At 34.5% G+C, this 24,866-nt stretch overlaps 1 protein-coding gene across 2 annotated transcripts in view; it reads right to left on the bottom strand.

The window, feature by feature from the left end:
* Positions 1-24,866, bottom strand: part of atl3 (atlastin 3) — an 86,713-nt gene that overhangs the window by 14,185 nt on the left and 47,662 nt on the right. For both annotated transcript variants that reach the window (XM_039769109.1, XM_039769108.1), the window contains exons 7-11: positions 24,468-24,560; positions 23,333-23,471; positions 19,860-19,987; positions 17,074-17,130; positions 15,016-15,087 (exon numbers count right to left, since the gene is read on the bottom strand). In XM_039769109.1, the coding sequence (XP_039625043.1) occupies positions 15,016-15,087; positions 17,074-17,130; positions 19,860-19,987; positions 23,333-23,471; positions 24,468-24,560 (489 nt within the window). The remainder of the gene's footprint in view (positions 1-15,015; positions 15,088-17,073; positions 17,131-19,859; positions 19,988-23,332; positions 23,472-24,467; positions 24,561-24,866) is intronic.

Here is a 24,866-nt window from a genome sequence, read left to right as displayed (position 1 = left end):
AAAAATACCAGCTCATACCAGTACCCCACCTCCACGTTGGAGTGGAGCTCTGTGCCCATTACTGATCCACAGGTCCATCCATCTGGTCCATCAAGAGTCACTCTCATCTCATCGGTCCATAAAACCTTTGAAAAAAATCTGTCTTCAGATATTTCTTGGCCCAGTTTTGACGTTTCAACTTATGTTTCTTGTTCAGTGGTGGTTGGGTTTCAGCCCTCCTTACCTTGGCCATGTCTTTGAGCACTATACACCTTGTACTTCTGGGCACTCCAGGTAGGTTGCAGCTCTGGAATATGAAAGTACTGGAGGATAATGGGTTCCTGGTAGCTTCACGTTTGATTCTTCTCAAATCTTTGGCAGCTAATTTGTGTCTTTTGTTCTCAACACGTTTCTTGCGACCCTGTTGACTATTTGCAACAAAAATGTTTGATGGTTCTGTGATCACACACCAATATCTTAGCAATTCCAAAAGTGCTGCATCCCTCTGAAAGACTTTTTTCAATTTTTGACTTTTCAGAGTCAGTTAAATCTCTTTTTTGGCCCATTTTGCCTGAGGAAAACTAGCTGCCTAATAATTCTGCACACCTTGATATAGGGTGTTGATCTCCTTAGGCCACACCCTCCCTCATTACACAAATACACATCACCTGACGTGCTTAAATCCAATAAGCATTCAAGTTAATACAGCTTGGAGTTGGAATATACACATAAAAATGATGATATGGCCAAAATACTCACTTGCCTAATAATTGTGCACACAGTGTATATATACACACACACACACACACACACACACACACACACACACACAATCTACTGATCAAACTTTTTAAAACACCTTAGATTTAATTGGTTGAAACGCAATGAATGACCTATGGTGGTGAAAAGGTAAGCATTAAACTGACACAGGTTTAAATTTAAAGTTTAGGTTTGCACCACATTGAGTGACAGCCCCCTCACAGCTTCAAGCTCAGCTTAACAGTGGTCAAAAAGAGCAAGTCTCACTTTCTACTGTAACAAGAAAAATTTGTGCTACAGGTTTTACAGGGCAAGTGGCAGTAAGAAAGCCATTACTTAAAAAAGACAAAATAAGGTGTTGAAATACTGGCTGTGGACTACTGACGCTATCTTAACCATCTCTATATGGTGTCTGTGTTTAAAAAGAGATGAACCCACTATGACACTTTTGCCCTTCTTATAAATCTTACTTTCAAGTTTCAAACCACACATTATGTACAAATCCTTAATTTTTAATTGCTATGTGTAAGACTTTATATTTACTTGTTTTAAACTGTATTTTCCACAAATTTACTCATCTGAATCCTGTTTGGGTCCATCTGTAATGATTCAGGAGTTAAACGATTATCTGCCATTCCACCTAATTTGATATTATTTATATTCTTATCAAGATCATTTTTGTATTATTTAAAAGAGCTGTGGCCCTAGCATTGATTCATGAGGGACACCATTTTCAACATTACTTAATTCAGAAATAATAATTGATTGTGATATTTTATAGTATAACTGTGATTTTTAATTTCAGTTAACATCACTACAGTGAAATATTGACTTTGTCTTACCAACTGCACATACTGTATTCTGTATGGATATAGTACAATAGAACCATCTTTTTGCAGGGAACCACTTAAACATTTGTCATTGTGAATTTGTTGAAAAAAAAAAAAAGAAAAAAAAAAACTGCAAGCATCTGCTTTTCAGTGTAAATTCCTCATTAATAAACTGAAACGTTATGTTCACACATGCTTCCACAGTTCTACTTAACAACAAGTCATTTGCTTTCATAAAAATTCAATTTGGAATAAAGTAAAGGCAACTTAAGTTCTAAAAAAAATAATTAAAAGAGGGGGTGACGTACATATTGCCCTGGGCCTTGATCATTTTTTAAAACCTTTGCTACACATTGTTTTAATCAGAACCTTGCCTTTTGGTAAATAAGACGCAATGGGTTCTTTAATCTTAATTTACTTTCGATAGTCTGCTGGATACAGACAAGCATTACAGCATAAATAGGTACTTACTTGTTATCTGTGTTGCACACCAAACATTACTGGGACTTGTTGCTGCTAGCTTATCTTTCATACACACAATTTCACAATGAACTATGCGGTTGAACTTAGATGGTTGCAAAAAAGTTTGCTTATAATGCTGCACTAGTTTACATAGTATACTTTTCTTCATCAACATTGTTGGTATTGACAACAAAATAATTCCAAATTAGGGACAATTCTCTTCATTTTGGCATTGAAACAAAGTTTCAGGTCAACATTATTTCTCAATTTTTGTAGAGACTACTGAAAACAAAAGAAAGAAATGCACACTTTTTTAAAAAGATATTATTGAGGATCAGTACCCTAAAAATGTATTCACAAATAAATTTGCACATTTTGTGAATGAGTTTGTGCTTGATTACACCTTCTTTTAATTTCATCACAATCCTCTCTAAAAATTTAAGATAAATAATATCATATGCTTTTGCATTTTCCTCAAACTAGTCCAGTATATCACTGAAAAACAACCTTCCTGGTCTAAACCCCAGAGAATTAATTACTGCTATATCTGTTTCTGGCCATGAGTTACTCAATCTTTCTGTTAATATTTGCTTTCTTTAATTTATCGTTGATAAATGTTAAGCTTTCTGACCTATCAGTGCAACCATGTTTTACATATTAGAACATTATTTGTGGATACCTAAAGTGTTACTGAGTAATGTTTTCAACTGTTAAACTGCATCATATTTCACATTTTTCTAAATAATGTAGATGTGCAGAGTGTTTTAAAGGGCAAAATATTTGAACTGCTCACAAAATTAAGTAAATCTGTCACAGCTATGAAGGCATTATAAAACAGAACTCATGACTGCCCTTACTTCAAATCGTGTTTTTAGTTAATAAATAGATATACTTAAAATGGTATAAATTATTTTTATCTTGCATTGAGTAATCCTGTGCACGGTACTGGAAGGATGTTTTCTTATTTATTATACATATTGTAATAAACACCTTTACTCCACTATGCTCTGCGCCATAAATAGACATTAATCACAAATGCAACAACACACTTGAGGCCTTAAAATATAAATAATTGTTTTTTGATTTGAAAGATTTACAGGGACAGAATGCTTTTTCCTCAAGAACATCTTATTATTTTTAAAAGTTTATTTTTGGGATATCCCCAAGTGTTAACTGGGTTGACAAACTTTTTACCAAAAAAAAAAAAAAAATAATAATTACTGTTGCAGTATAATGAAAATTTGAACACCCAAGAAGAAAAGGTTTGTACACCATTATACAGCTGTTGTCACATCACATAAATAGAAGGGAATAAAAGTCAGAGTGGTAGATACAGTGGTAGCCTTACATGCATTTTTTAATTTATCCTTAAAATTTAAGACTTCCACTAAAACATATGTAGAACATGAAAACAGCTTTCTCTTGTGAAAATAATATATAACAGATTTAAGGCACCAGTTTATACATACTTCAATATTATTAAAAAAAATATATCTATCTATTATAAAAAAAAACTCCTGGAAAGGAAAAGCAGGGTGGCGAGACGTGTTCTTCTCAGAAGACACATAAAAGACCTGCGAGACGCAAACAATATCAAATAAGAGAGCACAGCCAGCAAAACACTCAGTCGTGTAAAGGGACATAGCACACACAGATCCTGTGCTCACAGCACATATAAAGCATATGAGGACAATACGTCCTAGATGAAACGTCAATGACTAAGCAAAGAAGAACGAGTAGCGCGGAGAAAAGAGACCCAAAAGCGTCAAAAAAGGCAGATAAGAGATTATGAAAGCAATGGAATTCGAAAGGCTCAAACAAATGATGGCGCAATACACGTGCAGAGAAAGGTAAAGAATATGAAAGTAGTAAAATTCTAAAATATTGTAGCGTCCCAGCCAGGCTGAAGCCTTTTTTGTTTTAAGTGGTCTGATTGAGGGAGGTCGGAGTACAGCACGGAAGACTAATATCGGGGTATTGATTGATGCGTTGGGGGGGGCGGGGGGAGCGAAACCCAGGGGATAGGGGTTGGAGAGGGTGCTAGAAAGTTGTGTTTGGGGTTACGAAGTCAGCGATTGTTCAAGTAAAACTTTTGTGACACTTTATTAAGTCAGTCGCTAAAGTATCAAAAAAAGATAGCAAAGATCACATTAGCGCAAACAAAAGGAAATGAATCATCAGGACCTGGTGCAATTGAAAAAATAGCAGAACAAAATGAAGTCAGAAATAAAAAGCAAAGAGCAGAAAACAAAGTGTTTTTGCCTTCGCATCGTTCAATGCACAAAACGTAGATTTACACAATAATGGTAATATGCTATGAGAATCTGTGGTCCCGCAAAAGTTAAAGCAACGACAAATTTAATTTCAAAGAAAACACAATTCATTCAGGTGTATATTTATGATCATGGAGCAGCAATCACAACGTGAGCAGCAGTGACACGAAGTGGCAAAAAGGACAGCGGCTGTACAGGCTTTAAAATGATCGATGCTGCCCCCCTTCACAATGTGAGCAGCATTATACTTCCTGCGAGAAAAACATTAAACCATACCCGGGGCCAGAAACAAAGGACTAGTATTGCCTTTACAACGTCACGCGAGACAAGGCAATGAGCCATGATTTAAAACAAGTCCACGGACATCTAACCTAGCAGTTGTTGGATTGCTTTTGGCAGACACGCATCTTGTGCTCACAGCTCTTAAAACAACGACATGCGACAAGCAGAACAGACAGCTAGCCAGCAGAAGAAAGACAGCAGATGATCCGACGTCATCTACTTAGCGTGTGTTCAGCTGCCCCCCCTTCACAACGTGAGCAGCGTTACACATCCTGTGAGAAAGGGATGCAACCACACCCGGGGCCAGAAATAAAGGACAAGTATTGTTTTTACAAAATTTTTTAAATTAAAAGTGAAAATATTGCATATGTAACAATTCCCATGAAAATAACAGAGCCTCCTAGTATATCTAAAAGGTTAACTTTAAGGCCCGGTCTAAAATCATTAAAAATAAAATGTGGGGTTACACTTCTCTGTTTACAGGTAATAATTCTACAAACAGAAATTCAACACTTAATCAAAAACAGCTTTAAAACCATTAACAAACTAATGCCAATAATAAAAAAAAAATATTAACGGTTGGGGGGTAAATCAAACACAGTAGTCCATTTATTCCAGTATAATATGCAGTATTTACTTTTTTCTTTCCCCACAATAGGTTATGCTGTTAGCAGGGTACTGTGAGATGACAAAGTTTCAGTTTTATGCTATGGAGTAAATATGAGATACAATTGCTTTGGCCCATATACAATATACAGTCTATGTTTTATAACAATTTTATGTGGAAGAAGTTCAGATGTTGTCACTTAATTTGAAATGTATAACTGTCAAAAGCTCTGTGTCTGCATAAGATTTTAGTGCAAGGATATATGTTAACGTCTTAGAGCTCACCATGAACAAACCAAAACAGCTGCTTGTGGGATCTCCAGCCCAAATGAAAAAGATCTTTTCTAAATATAAGTTTCTACATTTTTTTGTCCATTGTCACAACCTAGGAGTCATGGTTGATAGTACCATCAGCTTTAAAAATTACCACACGTAATTTAGTGTCAAACGTCTTTATACCACCTGAAGAACATTCCCGAGAGTCTGATATTCCATATTGTGGTCTGAAATAGAAATATGTTGTTAAAATTTCTTTACCACTTCATTCATTTGCTGTAACTCATGATCAGTGGTTTTGGTTTTACTGCTAAAAGCATCACCGGCAGAGTTCGGATACAGACCAAGCTCAATAAACATACCACCCTAAAATTTGCTTAATGTTATTATTATGAAAACTCTGGCACTGATTTCAACTTCCAAACTTTCCAGACAACTGTAGTCTTCTTAGAGTAATGAGAGTCTTCTTCTGTGTTCATTTAGCTCTATTAATTCTAATCAAAGGAAATTTCTCCCGATATAATTTTGTGAAGCTTTAGCAGGAGTCTCTTAAAATCGCATTTGAAATTTAGTTCTGCTCTTCTGTAATTTTAATTTTCATAACCAACTGATCTTTATTGATCACAAATGTACTGTATTGGAAACTCATACCATTAATTTTCTCCATTATATTGTCAGTTCATTAAAGACTCATGAAAATGTTTACTTTGAAAAAACACCCTGTGAAGTCATGCTTTGTGAATAAGCTATATAAATAAAGGTCATAAATTTCTTAGATTTAACTCCTAATCCAGACACTGTTTATAGATTGTACACAATCTTCCAGGGGATATGAGGGCTTCCAATGTTATGCCAAATAATGTCTATTTGGTTAATCAGTCACTTTGATTACAGAATCCAAACCTTCCAAATTAGCTGGAGTATTTCTTTATCCATTTTTTTAAACCTAATTTTTCCAGTTCATGTTTGCAGAGATCCTACACCTACCTTAAATGCAAGGGTTGCATTCTCCTGAAAACAACCCACCACCTCAAACAGGGGCCATTTAAAGTCATCAATTATCCTCACCGGCACATATTTGAGATATGGAAGAAAAATTGCAATCATCAAAGAGAACCTACACAAAAAAGTGACAAGGTCTGTATTTTAACCCAGTTTCCTGAAGCTGTAAGATAGCAGTGTAAACCATTATCAGAGCCACATCATGCATAAATTAATTACATAATCACATTATGCATAAATTTTAAAAATAATTAATGGTTAAGAAAAATAATTTGATTTTTCTGTCTAGCTTTATCAGCCACATCATCTCTGTCTGCATGCCTCTGTGAAGATAGTAGCAGAACAAAAACCACTACAGAAGTTAAAGTGGCAAACACTCATAAAATATGGCATCCTACACACTATATTCTTCTAAAACGACTAGGAGAAAGTATAAAATAAAATATGAATTTGAAGTAAACCTCTACTTAATTTTAAAAAATGTTTTTTGTTAATCTCTTCAACATAAGCGGATCACCTCTTGCTTAACCATATTAAATGAGTTGCCCTGCAAAGATTTGACTTCTGTTTATTTCCTTCCACCCCCAGTTGAAAGTACACATTAAAAATCTTTTATTGCAAGTCCTCAAATTAAAAATTGATGATTTTGTATAAAATTCAGTATGAAGTGTGAATGAATAAAACATCCAAAATATCTGTTCAGAATAACAGGATGTCCTTTGAGGCTACACTGTAGTTAATTATAAGGCTTTTAGGAAATCCCAATTAGCCTAATTGGACTTAGTCAAGTATAAATATGTTTTGACTGGGGGACACACTTCCTTTGCAATTGTATTTTGAAATAATGGGGCTCTCATTAATTAAATAATTAAGGATGGATTTTGAATCATCTTTTTCTCTTTTTTAGGTACCAAACAGGCAAGTCACTGCAACGTATGTTATTTATTGTTTATTCTGTAAAATGTTACACAAGAGGCTTAAATTTCTAATTTCGCATTTTATTATGCTAATAAATTTAAAAAACACTACTTTAATTTCAATCAGTTATGTTTTTTTAAGATTTTGGGTCTGTGAAAATGAATGGATACAGCATTAAAATTATTTTCCACAATCCAAGTGCAAGACACAATTGTTGGGCAATTACTTTAAAAATCAGAGGTGACAAATTAAAACTGTAAACCATGTAAAATGTCATGGAGTGTCATTTTCCCAAAATGAGGATTGATCCCATTGGGAATTGCACCAAATGTGTTGTGGTGATTTGTCTTAGTTACAGTGGCTGCAGAAATGTGTTTAACTAAAAACTGGCAATTACATGGATTGCTTCTTTAACAGCTCATACAATTGAAGACTGTTGAGGTCAAAATAATATACATAATACAGGTGGAATCTCATTGTAATAAAATTCATGAGACCATAACAATATTTCATTATAACAAATATGGGGAAATTATGTATACTATATCCACAATTTGTTAAATATGATGTTGTATTAACGTTTGTCTGGACCAACAAAAATATTTTCTGGACCACTAAAAATATTTGTTTCTCTGAAAATCTCATTATTTTGGTATTCGCTATAACATAATTCCTGTATACAAACACAATCTGCTTAAAGTACAGTAATACCATACAACAAAGTGTATTTCTTGTCAACAGTGAACATACTATTTAAACTTTCAGAGTCCAAAGTACAGTGCATCCGGAAAGTATTCATAGCGCATCACTTTTTCCACATTTTGTTATTTTACAGCCTTATTCCAAAATGAATTAAATTCATTTTTTCCTCAGAATTGTACATACAACACCCCATAATGACAACATGAAAAAAGTAAAAGTGGTAATGATGGAAAACCCTGTATGGCTCCATGTTCTAAAATGAGACAATCAGAATTTATACTGTTTATATAAACTAAAGATTGATGGCTGAAGTAGAACAGTCAAATTCATGCATACAGTGCATCCGGAAAGTATTCACAGTATTCACTTTTTCCACATTTTGTTCTGTTATAGCCTTATTCCAAAATGGATTAAATTCATTTTATTCCTCAGAATTCTACACACAAAACCTCATAATGACAACGTGAAAAAAGTTTACTTGAGATTTTTGCAAATATATTAAATTAAAAAAATTGAGAAAGCACATGTACATAAGTATTCACAGCCTTTGCCATGAAGCTCAAAATTGAGCTCAGGTGCATCCTTTCTCCCCTGATTATCCTTGAGATGTTTCTGCAGCTTAATTGGAGTCCACCTGTGGTAAATTCAGATGATTGGACATGATTTGGAAAGGCAGACACCTGTCTATATAAGGTCCCACAGTTGACAGTTCATGTCAGAGCACAAACCAAGCATGAAGTCAAAGCAATTGTCTGTAGACCTCCGAGACAGGATTGTCTCGAGGCACAAATCTGGGGAAGGTTACAGAAAAATTTAAGCTGCTGTGAAGGTCCCAATGAACACAGTGGCCTCCATCATACGTAAGTGGAAGAAGTTGGAAACCACCAGGACTCTTCCTAGAGCTGGCCGGCCATCTAAACTGAGCGATCGGGGAAGAAGGGCCTTAGTCAGGGAGGTGACCAAGAACCCGATGGTCACTCTGTCAGAGCTCCAGAGGTCCTCTGTGGAGAGAGGAGAACCTTCCAGAAGGACAACCATCTCTGCAGCAATCCACCAATCAGGCCTGTATGGTACAGTGGCCAGACGGAAGCCACTCCTTAGTAAAAGGCACATGGCAGCCCACCTGAAGGACTCTCAGACCATGAGAAACAAAATTCTCTGGTCTGATGAGTCAAAGATTGAACTCTTTGGTGTGAATGCCAGGCATCACGTTTGGAGGAAACCAGGCACCGCTCATTACCAGGCCAATACCATCCCTACAGTGAAGCATGGTGGTGGAAGCATCATGTGATGCACTATGATGAGGTTTTAGTAAACACAGAGCTTTCTTTTTCCTACAAACATAGCATTGTATATTTCTGGCAAAGAATTCAACTTTTGTTTTAACTGTCCGATAAATGCTGTGGAGCATCCAAGTGTGATGTGATGACTCCATTCTTTTTAGTGTAGCTGATACATGAACAGAGATTTCTGCTGTTGGAACCACACACTTGTTTTGGCATGACCTCTGCAGGAGACCCACTACTAGGGGTAGCAACAGTACTGTATTTCCTCATTTTGTAAAGAATTTGTCTTGCTGTGCATTGATGAATACCCTGGACCTCAGAAATGCTTTTGTAGCCTTTTCCAGCACTAAAAGAATTATAGAAATGTATAATGTCATTTAATATTTCTTTTGATTGGGGTATAGGTGACATGAGCATATCATTCTTGAGAAGAGCAGACTCTTGTCAATCACTAGACTTTCAGTGACTTTATATAAAAACAAAACAAAAACAGGGCTGGGTACCTGCACTCTCAGCTCATTCATTTGAACAAGTGACTATAGTTAAACTTTGGCAAAGTTATCAGCCTAAAGGAACATAAACTTTTTCCAACATGATCTATTCAGTATTGAAAAGAAATAACTGGTTATGTTGTATTTAAGCAGATGGAGTTTGTTTCGAATTGTGACTTGACTCCGGTCAAGAGATTTATCACAAAATGTAGCAACCTGTAAATTACTTGCCTTTTGCACATGTATGTAGCATTCAAACTGTACAAAACTCAATGTAGATGAATATGAGTAAGCAACATCTATGCTCCCCTCTGTTGAAATAATGTTTCTTCCATGATGGGCATTATAATTAGCAGTACCAAACATTATGGAAAGTACCACATGATACGCACAAACCAATCAGAGAGCAATCAGACTACATTTTCACAAGTCAACAATGAAATGGCAAAATTACATTTTCAGAAGTATACAGCCCTTGTGAGCATTTGCAAAAGTATCTCTTTTCATGAGGTAAAAAGGGAGACTAATGACTGCATTTTTAAAAGAAAACAGTGGTGTGGACAGAGACCTTAGTTAAAGATCAGACCTCATTGCTATCAGTCATTAATGCAAATATCCAGCCAAGTCTAAAGTGTTCACAAAAGTTTTCTTGCAAGTGTATGTTTTCAGGGAATAAGGATTTTTCTGCTATGGGAAATGTCTACAGAAGAACAATTTTACTAAAGTACCCTTCATGATATTTGGGACAAAGACACATTTTTCCTTATTTCCCCCTCTGCTTCACAGTTTAAAATTACAAATCAGAAAATACAGTTGTGATCAAAGTGCACATATCAGACTTTCATTTAAGGGCATTTGCATACATTTCCTTCACACCATATAGAAATTACAATACTTTTGATACACGGTCCCCACATTTCAGGGCACCATCATGTTTGGAATTTTCCATTTTTTAGCTTTGTAAAACTGCTGTGTTGCCTTAGCAGTATGTTTAGGATTATGACCTTGTTATAGTATGATGTACTATCCATTGTGTTTGTTGGTATTTACCAGAGTTTGAGTTTCTATACACCTCAGAATTCATCATCGATGAAGATAAGTGTGCAAGTATCTGTGGCAGCCATACATGCCCAAGCCACAACAGCCCCACCAGCATGTTTAACAGAGGAGGTGGTATGCTTTGAATCTTGTGCAGTTCCCTTTCATCTCCACACTTTGTCTTGCCATCACTATGATACAAGTTCATCTCTGTCTCATCTGTCCACAAGACCGTAATCTGGCCATTCTCTTTTTGTGCATAACTGCTGTTTTGCATCTTGCAGTGTAGCCTCTGTATTTCTGTTCATGAAGTCTTTCGCAGATAGTAATCTCTGACACAGATCTGCTTCCTGAAGGCTGTTTCTGATCTGTTGGACAGGCGTTTTGGGCTTTTTCTTTACCATGGTAAGGATTCTTCTGTCATCAGTAGTGGAGGTCTTCGTTGACTTACCAGTCCCCATTGCAATTACTGAGCTCACCAATATGTTCTTACTTAATGATATTTCAGATAGTTGATTTAGGTAATACTAAGGTTTTACCAGTAATTTTTTTATTCTTGTTATTCAGCCTCATAATGACTTCTTTGACTTGCAGCTTTTGTCTTACTGTTGAACAATGGCAAATACAGACTCCAAAGGGTAGAAGCAAGGCCAGGTATTATATGCCTGCACTAATGAGGCAATGAAACACACCTGAGTAATTACAAACACCTGTGACACCAACTGTATCAAACATTACGGAATTATATTATAAATTATTTATCATTATGTTTATAATGATGTGTGTGTTGTTTGGAATGATTGAAAAATTATTGCTTATTTTCAGTGGCAAGAAATTCTTTTCTCAGTATGGTAACAGAATACCATTTTCTGAAGGACAGAACAATTATGAGTCTTTGTGGTGGCTTATTGGTTAGCGCCGCTGCTTCACATATCCAGTGTCCTGTAATTGAATCCCATGTCCATGCTCTTACTCTGTGTACAGACTGCACATTCTCCGTAGTTGCCATCTTGGCAACTATGTTTTTCCTAACACATCTGTAAAGACTTCCATGTTAGCTTACACTGTACTTCTAAACTGGTTTTATGTGAAAGTGAGTGGGTCCTGTGATGGACTAGAGCCTGGATACCTGCTAGTTCCTCTTCTTGTGTCCAATGTAATTTGAATAAGTACTTTCAACTTGTAACTCTAAATTGTATTAATTGCATTTGAGAACAGAATGTTATATAGGAACAGTTTTGCAAGTTGAAAAATTTGATAAACAAGATTTAAATGAAAAAAATAAATAGTAGTTTGTTAAGGAAACTCAGTAATACAGTAGTTAATTATTAGACCACGCACATAAAGAATAACCAAAGCCCATGCTGATGCACTTATTATACATAACTGCAATATAATCCAATAGAGCTGCATCTGTGAACATCAAACCAGAAGTGTCACTTATGCCTTTCATAAGGGCAATAAGCACAGCGTCATTAATTTGTGACATTGTTGATGTATTTATAAGTGGTAAAGAGCCTTGAGAATTGATAAGGAGTAGTGTGTTAGCATTTGCTACAGCACTGGAACTAAAAAGCTTGTGTTTGTGAAATATCAACACATCACTTACATAAAGCATTACAGAATGGAAAAGAAGGGCAGTACAATAAGCTTCACAATAAAATTAAATATTCTGCTTTTTTGAAACTGTAAACTTTGATGTTTTCCTAAGAACCGAAGAAGAAGATCAAAAGACAAGGCACAAGCAACACAACAGTTTAGATTAGCTTGTCAAATTGAATAATGGGACCTCTTATGTTTTCAGCTGGAGAGCACATAACTTTCTTAATAATTATGTTTTATTATTTCATGTTTTTTTAACTTTGTCAAACTTGTATTTCTTTCATTTCTCTTGCTGTTATCAAATAAAAATCTATTTGTTCAATATTCTATTCTGTCAATGTCGTGTGAATATAGAATTTATCCTCAGGGATTAACAAAATATGTTAAATCAAAAAAAAAAAATCAAAAACATCACAGTCAACTAGAAACACTAAGAAATATCCATTTTTGCTTTAGGAGCATTGGTACAAATCTTAATCGGTGAAGGTTATACTAAATACACATTTAAGAAGGCGAGTTAGATAATTAATATGAGTCTATTTTCAATACTTTTTTTAAAATTAGTTTTTCTAAATATTAACAAAATTATACTCCATGGCTACTTCATTAGGTTCAACTGCCTGGTGTCAGTATTATGCAAAATAAGGCATTTTTGGGTAGATTACTTTTGTAATGGGTGCCACTATATTTTATGTCTGTTTACCAGGATACTATAAAGTCATTAGGCATGTGGCACATGTTGTACATGTTCCTTGACATTCTAGTGGGCATGTTATGTAAGAAGGCTGCAGAATTAAAGTAGTGGCTGAACTTTGTTTAAAATAAAGGGAGAACTTATTGAAAGACTTCACTCCTGGACAAAAACAAAAGAAAAAGGTTTCTGATTCTGGTTTTGACTAGCTTTGTTACCGACTTGAAAATTTTTGTTACCCTGCAAACTTTGGTTGTTGATCTTTATTACTAGTGTACTGGTTATTGCCATTTTTGATGATTCTTCTGAAATACCACTAAACATAGCAACAACTCTTCCACTCTCCTAAAACTCCCCAGAAGAACTTATGAAAGTTTTTTGTCAGTCATAACACTGGAGACATGGATTCAACATGGTGTTTGAAGCACTGCCTAAGAATTTTGGTTTATGCCAATTCAAAAATATCACACAGGTCCTGCAGACTTTCCATTCCACCTCATCACAAAGGTGCGCTATTGAATTGAGATCCAGGAACCATGCATAACACTGGATTAAACGGAAGACACTACCATGTTAAAAAAGTCAGCTTTAGATTACAGTATGTGTGCTTAGACATATACTATAGCCATTAAGGAATGCATATAGCTAGCAAAAAATGCTTAGATACACTGTGGCATTCAACAAATGCTCATGTGGTATTATGCCAAATAATCTTTCCCACATCACTGCAGAACTATCTCCAACCTGTACTGTTGGATCTATGAATCCATGCTGCTTATGCCAAACTCAAAAGAAACCAAGAATTGTCAGACTAGAGCACATTTTCCCCTAATCTTAATTTGTCTAACTTTGTTGATTTGATTTAACAGAAGTACAACCCAGCATTGTCTGTTACTACTGTAGCCCATCTGCTTCAAAGTCCAAAAGGTTCTGCTCACCATTGTTGTAAAAAAAAACAACCAAACATAATTTGTATATTTGTGACCCGTCAGTTGTCTTGATTGAGTGTAATGTTCACCTAGTACCTCTGACATTAATAAGGTGTTGTGCCCGCAGCTAGTAATTGGATGTTTGTCGTCATTTTTTCACTGAAGAACAGTAAAATCAGAAACAGACAACTGAAAGCCCTTTATCTGTTTCTTCAGAAATGAGAAATTATGGCAGTTTTCCTGATTATTTAAAACATTTTATAAAGATGACAAACAACATCTGCCTATTGTTTCCCTTCACTAAAAAAACCTCAGTCAGATTCTTAAAATGATACAGCTTATTTTATCCTTCAGTGGAAATTCAATTTTAGCAAGTCATAACTGAATGTTAAATAGAAAACAGACAAGCCAACAACAGACAACACTACTTCATTGACACTGAAAAACATTATTACTAATAGTAATATTAGTAATTTTCTAAAACTGAATTAAAATAAGTAAAAGTTGGCTGGAATATAGTAGGTAAGCCTCAACATTCTGATGACTTCAAAATACATCTCATTTTTAACATAAAATTGCAAGCATTTGACTTTTTTATACCCTTAAAATGTCAACAAACTGGCTTTGTTTCTAAGCTTTATTTTTAAGACAGAATGTAGCACAATTATTAAATATTTTCCTAGCTACCCCTGATTATCTTCAGAATTAGACATGCACTCCATTAAAACCAAGTCCTCTAAATTCTGACTACTGGGTTTTTGAAAACTTGACTGGCAAAAGTTAACCTAACCAAAAACATGGAAGACTGAAATGTATTTAAACAGAAAAGAAAAACGTGTTTAGAGAAAATTAGATCAAAATGTGAACAGCTTTTCATTGGTTCACTCACTTGTTCCATCAAGTTATAGTAGAGATCTTTGGAAGATGCTACTGCAGCAAGGTTGTTTGCTTCAGCTGTGGCCTATAAAATATTCAAAACAAAAAAATCAAAAGTATTTACATGAGAATTAATCAAACTTAAATTTAAACTGTATAATTAAAGATCTCAGCCATCCTGCATAGCCACCACCTCTTAACTCACCTGTACAAAAACAAAAATCATTCAACTCATCTTGATATCTAGTTATGAAGATATGAGGCTTTTCGGGGTTCTCCCTATTTTTTGCCCCTAAGCCTAAAAACCTCTTATTTTTAAGTCATTCTAGACCATATTTTGTGCTGGAAATTGCATCCCTTTTCATTAAGGGTAAACCAATAGGTGTCTTCAGCAAAAATGTTCAGAAGGATTCTAAGTTGTGCATTCCACAACAGCTGACCTCAGGGGTTCACATCCTAATGGGATATGAGGCATCAAAGATACTCCTTTTCGCAAAATTGGAAAAATGAGGATTGGTAAAATAGGCATGCGTAGTGTTACTGTATGCTATTTTGCCCAGAGGGGACTGGGCGGTCTCGTGGTTTGGAACCCCTACAGATTTTATTTTTTTTCTCCAGCTTTTGGAGTTTTTTTTTTTTTTTTGTTTTTTCTGTCCACCCTGGCCATCGGACCTTACTTATTCTATGTTAATTAATGTTGACTTATGTTTATTTTTTATTGTGTCTTCTATTTTTCTATTCATTTTGTAAAGCACTTTGAGCCACATTTTTTTATGAATATGTGCTATATAAATAAATGTTGATTGATTGATTGATATTTAGGGATTACTGATCACGAATATAATATTTTTGATATTTGATTCTGTGAATACAAAAACTTATAAATAAATGTATGGTACAGAACACAAAAAAGTAATACTAAAAATATCAATTGCATATTAGTCACACGTACAACATCGTGATGGGATATTAAAGGGATTGTTCTTTAAGCAGACTGATACCAAGCTTTGTTCAACTTGGGATAACTTGATTTGTCTGCACAAATTCAGGTATTACTGTAAAATGTGTGGCTCCCAACAGATAACCATGCAAGTCATTTAGATTTTTGAACTTCACTGTATGACTGGAACAGCATTGTTCAAATTACTTTTTGAAACGTAAGTGTGCACAGTGCAGTGCTGTTCAATTAGAATTACAAGCATTAAAATGTATCTTACAACAGGGAGAGACAATGCAAAGTTGAATGATGAAGTTCTTTGAGTTTTTTTGTCAGTTTTGAAAATGCTGTTTTATGTAATTTCCAAGATACAACAATCTGAAATAATAAAGCAGCTAAATTGTTATCATCATTACTAATACAATTTTTGTGTTTAGCATTCAATGAACTGGAAAGATCCTTCATAGAATTTATTTCTAAACATTATTTTTCAGTTGCTGACACTCAATCCAATTACATCTGCCTGCCACCAGATGCTGCACTTTCACCAAAAAAAGAAGAGATCAAGCAGTTCCTTTTCTATTCAGGCAAAACCTGATCCTGATCAATCCAAGTTTTAACACTACGGTCAGTGACAACAATTCAGCCATTACCTTGGTACTTAAACAAGCTTTCATTTTGAAATTAAAATTAATAGCTTGCAAAAGAATCATACCTATTTATTAAAAAGAAACTAACTTTACTACAAAAATTAAATGAGGTTCAACTATTGTATTAATTTTAGTGCTTATATTTGTAAAAGCACAATACTCTGTAAAAACACAATGGAGAAAAATATACATTTGAAACAATATTTTACAAAGCAGATACAAAATGCACAATCCAAAAATGTTTTGTATAATCTACAATTACCCATTAAATGTGTATCAATAAGGTTAAGCAACATTCTAATTTCTAATTTTTATTATTATTTGGTATGGACCAAAAAAAGTTGTTATCATTTTGTATTTTTACCTCAATTTAATGACAATATTCTTCCCATATTTATAAATAAAAGAATTAAGAAACAGAAGTGTTACATCTAAATCCCAAAATAATCCACCACTGCCACCACAAAAAAAATAAAACATTTACCTGAAGCATGGACTTTGGATGAGGTAAGTCCTCTCCTTGGTATATCTTAATATAGGCCTAAAAGAAGGCAAGATGTAGGATGTTATAAAAAAAAAAACAACATAGTATAAGAATATAATAATGCCAGCACCACAGATATACTGCCAGGATAGGATTTTCTTTAGCTATAAAATCTGAAAATCTGTTCTTATCCACCCAGTATTGGTTGGATTAGTCATTCATATTCATATACTCCGCATATTTCATTTTATTACTTGTCTCACGGCCATCAATCTTTTAAATATCTATAACATTTCTTCCAGTTAAATAAAATAAAACTGTATCTCCTTTTTTGGGATTACCAAATCTATCCTAAACTCATTTGAATGAATATAAGCATTCATTTTCTACAGGTTTCCTCTTCATTCCACCAGTGCATTCATACTGCCTTATGTTAATACTGGACTATGACTGATACTTTCTATGAATTGCACTTCTGTTCTGTCAACAAATACATTATTTCTACAAACTGGACATTTTTAGATTTTACGCTTTTACATTTTTCTTCATAAACTCTTAACCAAAATATAATCTGTTATCAAAAAGTCCAAGTTAATTACTGACGCAAAAAGTCTTCCTTATATCTGCATGTGTTGTGTGTTTTTCGCTCTGCTACATTTCAACAGCACTGTCAGTAGGAATGATTCATCTTGTATGATACATTGTGGTAATAACCAAAATGAGACTGATTTTTTAATACTCTGGACTCAAAGGTCTTACTCTTGATATTATATGTTTAGCGTAATGTGTCCCAGTTAAACTTCATCAGACCACTCCAAAGTTAGGTTTTGTTAGTATATTATGTGTTATGATGACCACAAGAAGTGTAAGCTAAGGTCTTGTTACATAAAAGTAAACGATTAATAGATGCATTTTTGCAGTACCTAAACTAAAGTGTTACCAAAGCATTTATAAATTTAAAGCCAAACCCAGCCGGGTGCATCACATTATAACTTTCCAGCCGGTAATGAAACATACATAAGTCTGGGACAAGAAGTCTGTCACACATCTGTGCAACTGTTGTGAATGTACTGAGTGGTGCATGTTTAGAGAATTACGTGCAGACAGCAATAAATTAACGGACACCATAAATAATATAATCTTGGTTAAATCATTTAGCAGCAAACCTGGACGCCAATGTTTTAAAGAATTGTTAATCTGGAAAACAAGATATTTCAACATGTAACTATAAAAGAACACAAAGAATTACAGAAAGAGCTGAAAAGTTGAATGAAGCATGTACAGCTGAAGTTCAAGTAAGGGATTATGAGTGAACTGACAGCCTGGTTTCATTATGGAATGGTAAGAAAATAATGACTGGAATTCATAGAAAAAGCAATAATTAAGTGCAAATGGCAGGGGTTAAAACGGACTTTCAGCTTTCTCAAACATTCAATGAATTGGAGTTAGGAATTACCCTTTGCTTGATAAAAAAAGTTTCCAAAAAGGTCTTTAACAAATGTTAATAATGCAGTACTAATAAAAAAAAGTTTTGGACAAGACAGAATAAGTAGATTCCTACCTCTGTCATATGCAGAAAAATTCTACCCAGTATTCCATTACGTTTTTAAATGTCTCTGTATTTACAACACATCCACAAATTCTTAAAACAGGCCGAAGTTATTCCTATAGCTGAATCTGCATAAAAATAAGCCTTGAATGACTTCAAAATGGTTTCTTTGACTTCTCAAACCATAAAATCCTATGAGAAACTGATTAAGAGAGCCTATCTAGCCTATCTACACCTTTGCAAATTTGCATGCACCACACTGACACTTTGGCATCTGATGTATGAGCACCTAGAAGGGTCAAAAAACCTTGAAGAATGCTCTTTGATATTTCACATGCTTTTAGTAATTCAGCACAATGGCTGTTTTTTTTTGATAACCTCTATTTGTCCACTAGATCATCTCAAGGATGCCATTTGTCTCCTTTTTTGCTTGATCTGCATACAAATCAGGGCAGAGGTTTGCACAAGGCCAGGCATATCTTTGATAGGACAGTCATGGATCTATTGTTAATTAATTTTTTTTAAACATCTAAATGATTCTACAGTTATGAATACTTTCTCAACAATAATAAAAAGGCAGAGTGTGGACTTAATGGCCCTCTACAACAGTTATTATAACATGCTGATCTTTGCTCTTAATACAAAACACATCTGTAAGAAGGTATAGAAATGCCTATTCTTTCCAAGTAAACTGTTTTTTTTTTTTTTTAAGAAGACAAAACTGTAACACTTTTCTAAAATTCTTACTGAATCTGTTGTCGCGGTGACTCAATTCTGTAAGTCAGTCATCCTCTATTTCCTAAGATTAATTTGTTGCCATTGAACTCCAGATTTAAAATCACAACACTCAAGAGTTTTCTACATAGTTGTTAACATGGAATTTGTACAGATATCTGGAGAAGGTAATTATGTCCAGCATTTTCTTTGTGTGTGTGTGAAATATCAAATAATTTACTATGAAAACAGCATGTTAATTATCTAGTGACATGCATCTCTTACAGCGATGTACAAGTAGTGCCCAGAATTTTAATCACACATTTAATAATATTCAAGAGATGCAGTTTAAATATGACACACTTCAATCTCAATTATTCTTTAACAGATTTAATGCAATAAATTGCAGAAATTAGTCACAACATTCTCACTCATACCAAATAAAAGCCTTTCACATATAAACAATAAGATCAACATTATGCTATACTGCTAATATATACAGCTAACAATTTTATAGAGATACCTTAAAATATTCAAGGAGTTGACGACATGTCACTTTGGACCCATTAATTTCCTTCTCCATCAGGTTCTCAGGTTTCAGCAACAAGGGTACCAGAACTTTTAGCTGAGTTTTAAAATCATCTGCAATATCTGTATTCCAGAGCAAAGATCGATCACAGACATTAAAAAAAAACACAATTTTAACTGGAATATCACAGTATAACATTTCATAGGGTTGTCTTGACTTTTTCTTTTAAAACCATGTATTTAGAGCTACTTCTAAGTGTGAGCACAAACCTTTTTTGCTAATCTTCTTTCACTCTGATCAGAATATATTAGTAAAGTTCCTTTATTCCTTAATTTCCCTAGCCTATTACTAATGAGAGTTGCAAATGCAAAAACATGCAGTATTTGCTGTAGAGGAATTTAAAATTAACAAGAAGAGAAGAACGCTTTTGTATCACAGAGGGTTTATTTTCCAGGACAAATAATGACATGACAAAATTGTGAACAAACAACTTGAAAATACTAGTTCTGTCCTTTCAGGGTTTTTTGGGAATCTTGATTTTGGTAATAAATATTGAGTTATACAGGGCAGCACTCCTCAACCACTAGGCTGTGTCCTAAAGCTACAGGTGGGTTGCCATTCCAACAATTGCACTCAAAACCACCAACCCACTCTGACGAATGCATTCAAAAAAACCAAGGGCAATCAAAGCTCTGACGATCGTGCTTGATTCAGCAAAGAGGACCAAAGGCCATCACTTTTCCAATGCATGACGAAAACACTCAATCCACCAAAGGGATCGCTCTTGTGATTGCACTCAATTCAGCAAGCAGGGAAAAAGTGGGGCATGAAACCAAAAAAATTGAGAAGCACTGGTACATAGGATATTTGACACTTTCATTAGGGTCATTCCATGTCAAATCAACCGATTTTTCCAGAAATCCCATACACTTTGGTCTCAAAAAATTCTAAAAAAAAAAAAGTACCAGGTGCACCCATGTTATCCAGGAGACACTTTTTAAAATTATTTTATGCAAGATCAATACTTTACGAGATACAGCCAATTTTGTGAGGGGAGAAAAGTGTCAAATTTGACACAGCTTTGTTTTTTCTTTAAATTTCACAAGACTATGTCTCAGGAACTAAACCAACTAGCAGGCTTATAGTTTGCATACTGGTACCTTTATAAGTATAGTACGTAACAAAATCAAAATGTTTTGTCCAGATGACACCACTTGTTAAGACCAGGCATTCAAAAATGGAAATAGCTTTGCCATGTTTAGGCCTTCAAAAAGCATACTTCTAATTGATACAGCCTGCTGATTTTTTTCCATGTTTAGATACTTCCACAGGGCAAAAAAAAGGTTATAAAGGTTATAAAGAAGAAAGAAGCTGGATCAGGGTTTGCCCAGCAGACATCTCAAATGTGAAAAACACATTCTGTGTCTAATTTTCAGACCAGCTCAATGTACTGTTGGAATGTCCAGACATTTTTAAAATTATTTTCCTGCATTCTACATGGTCCCTTCTTTCTCAAAAAACAAATCTTACATTTTTATTTTCCATTCTAAACATGGGTTAAAATAATCATTTGTCAGCAATGATAATTATCAAGTTTGTCATCACTTACTTGGGTATAGGCTTAATGGGGAAAAAAAAATAAATCACCAAAGGCACATTAAGCACAACACATGAACAACAGCTGCTTGATTTATTATTTAAATACAACACTAGTTATAATGAAATGTGAACATCTTTGTATTGCAGCAGCAGCAATGTGAACCATTTCATTTCTGTTTCAATCGAAGTGCAGAGTGTAGGGCATGTCTTTGAGATCAAGATGGTACTGACTCCCATCTCCAGGTGGCCAACAGAAAGACTGTGCAGGATAGTGTGGATGCATGAAACATATTAGGATGTCCGATTCTGTTTCACTCTTGTCACGAATCACACTAATCCAACATTTTTCATCATACATGCACCCAACATAGCCTCCAGTAGGACACTGGTCTAATGTGAGGGACGCATTTGATCCATCAGGAGTGTGATCGTGCGAGGGCAGAATCTCAGCTGCTGCTTCAGCAGTGAGTATTCAGACAGTGAACTGACTATCTTTACCAGACACCCAGCTGCCATCTGTAAGGATGTAACAGTGGTATTCTCGAATACCAGGTACTCTTTCGGCCATGGAGAATCACATTCTCTGTTCAGCAAAATGAGGTAGGACATTGTCATTTGATATGAAAAAAAGTTTGACATTTTTGATAACTTACTGATTGAAAACTACTATTATTGACACATGGCACATTCAGCCCATGTTTAGGATGGAAAATAAACATGAAAGATTTGCCCTAGAAAAATAAGGTTTGTGTTTTGAACAAGAAGGGACAATGTAGAATAAATGAAAAATATTTACAAAAAAAAAAAAAAAGACCTGCACATTCCCATATGCCGTTAGGGTGCTCTGAAAATGAAATCCAAAATTATTTTTTGGATTTATGATATCTTCTGTTAAAACCCTGATAGTTACTTTTCTGTATTTTGCTTTTTCAGAAAGCATATATAGTTACAGTATCTGAATAAGGAAAAAAATTAAAAGTATGTGTTGGGATAAAATGTGTGTTTCTGAGGCCTGTACATACCTAAACCAAAAAACTCAAATTAAATTTTGGTCAATTTCAAGGGGCTGCTTTGACCATGCAGGGTTATCTGGACAAAAGTTTTAAATTCGTGACATACTATAAGAATTAACTGGCCAAAGTCTGAGCCTGCTTGGTGGTTCAGTTCTTCAGCTATGGACTTGTGAAATTTGATGAAAAAATGAGGCAGGGTAAAATCAACCTACTCCCCCACACCATGATCCCCCGCGACTGTAAACTAGGTATATCTTGGAAAAAACTGATCTTAAATAAAAAAAAATTACAAGTGGACTCCTGACTAATATGGATATACCTGGTAATATTTCCAGAATTTTTTGAGCCCTGAATGCATGAGCCACTGGTTAGTTTGACATGGAATGACCCATTATATTTTTTATTAAATGCTTGCACAGGTAAAGAATATTATTTATACACTTTAAGATAAAGAATTTAAAATTGCAAGTAAAACTGTACATTAGAATTATAGGCCAATATTTCAAAAATGCTTCCAATATGACTTTCTTGGTGCATTGTGAAAACTTAAATCTTAAAAAAAATACTTAATTGTGGCAGATATCTCAGTGCTACATCTAACTATCACTAATATACAGTCAAATGATAACACAGATAAGCATAATTACAGCAACATTTATGTCCCTGGTCACCTATGTGTAAGATGAGTGAGAGAATGCTGTTGAATGTCACATATAATTATTTTACCATTTTAAAGTTAATATTTTATTGAAGTAGAGGACTATTTCTATTAGCTGAAAATTACAGAAACATAAGAATGTAAAACTATCCTGTGTGCATTGGTTTAACAATCTATACAAAACAGTAATATCATACCAAAAAGTTGTCCTTCAAACTTGGGGCTAGTTGCTACCTTCAGCCCAGGGTGTGGCAAAAGAAAACAGCTGACATTAGTGAAACACGAGTGAATGTGTCGACGTACATTCTGTATTTCCTCATGTTGCTGCTCCTTCACCTAGGATACAAATAAAAAGATGAACAGAACTTTACTCTCGTCTCTTCACTTAAAAGTCTGGAAAACACTGATTTAGGCTACAGTAATGTTTCTAGAAGATTGCACTAATTTACTCACACCACTTGCATTTTACTGACTTGTGAATGTTTATTAGAGGCTTTTGAACAAGTGTAGTAGCTCAATAACAATATTCTTTCCATTAATTTCCATTTGTTTTTGTTCATGGGAGGCTGTGATATTTTTGAATATATAACAATTTCAAAGTGTTTTGAAGAACCACACTTCCTAGTGATGAATCTTGTTACCTTTATATAGTTCATGTTTTTTCAACAACAAAAAAAAAATCAATTTTGGGTACATCCTTCACCCACTACCCATACCTGTGGTATTGTAAACTGTACTGAATATTGATACTTCTGCAAGTACTGCATCACTAATTTTGGTATCATGACAATCCTGAAATGCAGTGATAGGAATTAAACAGCTCTAGAGTCCTGGATTCAAATCCTAGTCAGCTAAGTGCCTTTTTGGTGTTTACCCATGTTAGTTGTTCCCACAAAACCCCTAGTCCAAATCAACCCTCAAAACTATAATGCTATGACTCTAATACATTTCTTCTTACATTCCAAAGGTGAATATCTTGAGATACAAGTAAATGTGGTTATGTGCATGAGTGCACAATGAAATGGGCCACATTAGGGGTTGGTCCATGCTCTATACCAGTTTTGCCAGTATGGACCCAGGCTCTAACAACTGTGAACAGGATGAGCAGGCTCAATAACAGATGCATTAGAAAAGAAGTTGTATTAAACTGTTATTAAAACCATTCATGCAAGCAAAGTTTTGCTGTGTATTAACCATGTCCCTCTTCAGTAAAAGATAATTCATAAGCATCCATTATCCAACCCATTACTTCCCTAAAATACAGATTTCAACATCATTATGTTATAAAATGGACTAAATGGTTACAACTCCTTAAAATATTATTGTGTGTACCTGCAAGCGTTTATCCAGGAATTTCATTCCGCCATCTACACCATAATCGTATTCATATGGACAGCTCCAGTCACGAACTAGGAATACCAGCGACTAAGAAATAAAGCAAAAGTTATTCTAAATACATTATGACAACAAGCAATTTGCACTTACTTGGTCAGGTTACAAAAAATAAAAATCACTTTTTGAAAACAAAGCAAATCAATTTACTTCAGTAGGCATTGATTTTTTCTTTAATATTTTCTAATTTGATTGGGAAAAACCAACATATTGTATACTACTTATTAAATTAGGATTTTTTTTTTTTTTACACAATTATACCTACAGTAACCCAAAAATCACAGAAAGTTTATCTGTGTTATTATTTGGAAACTTGTTCCATTTATTCTAAGAAAGAAA

This window comes from Polypterus senegalus, chromosome 11, assembly GCF_016835505.1.
Source record: "Polypterus senegalus isolate Bchr_013 chromosome 11, ASM1683550v1, whole genome shotgun sequence".
NCBI lineage: Eukaryota > Metazoa > Chordata > Cladistia > Polypteriformes > Polypteridae > Polypterus > Polypterus senegalus.
The sequence above is the reverse complement of the archived record's forward strand: the minus strand, read 5'-3'. Positions and strand labels throughout refer to the sequence as shown.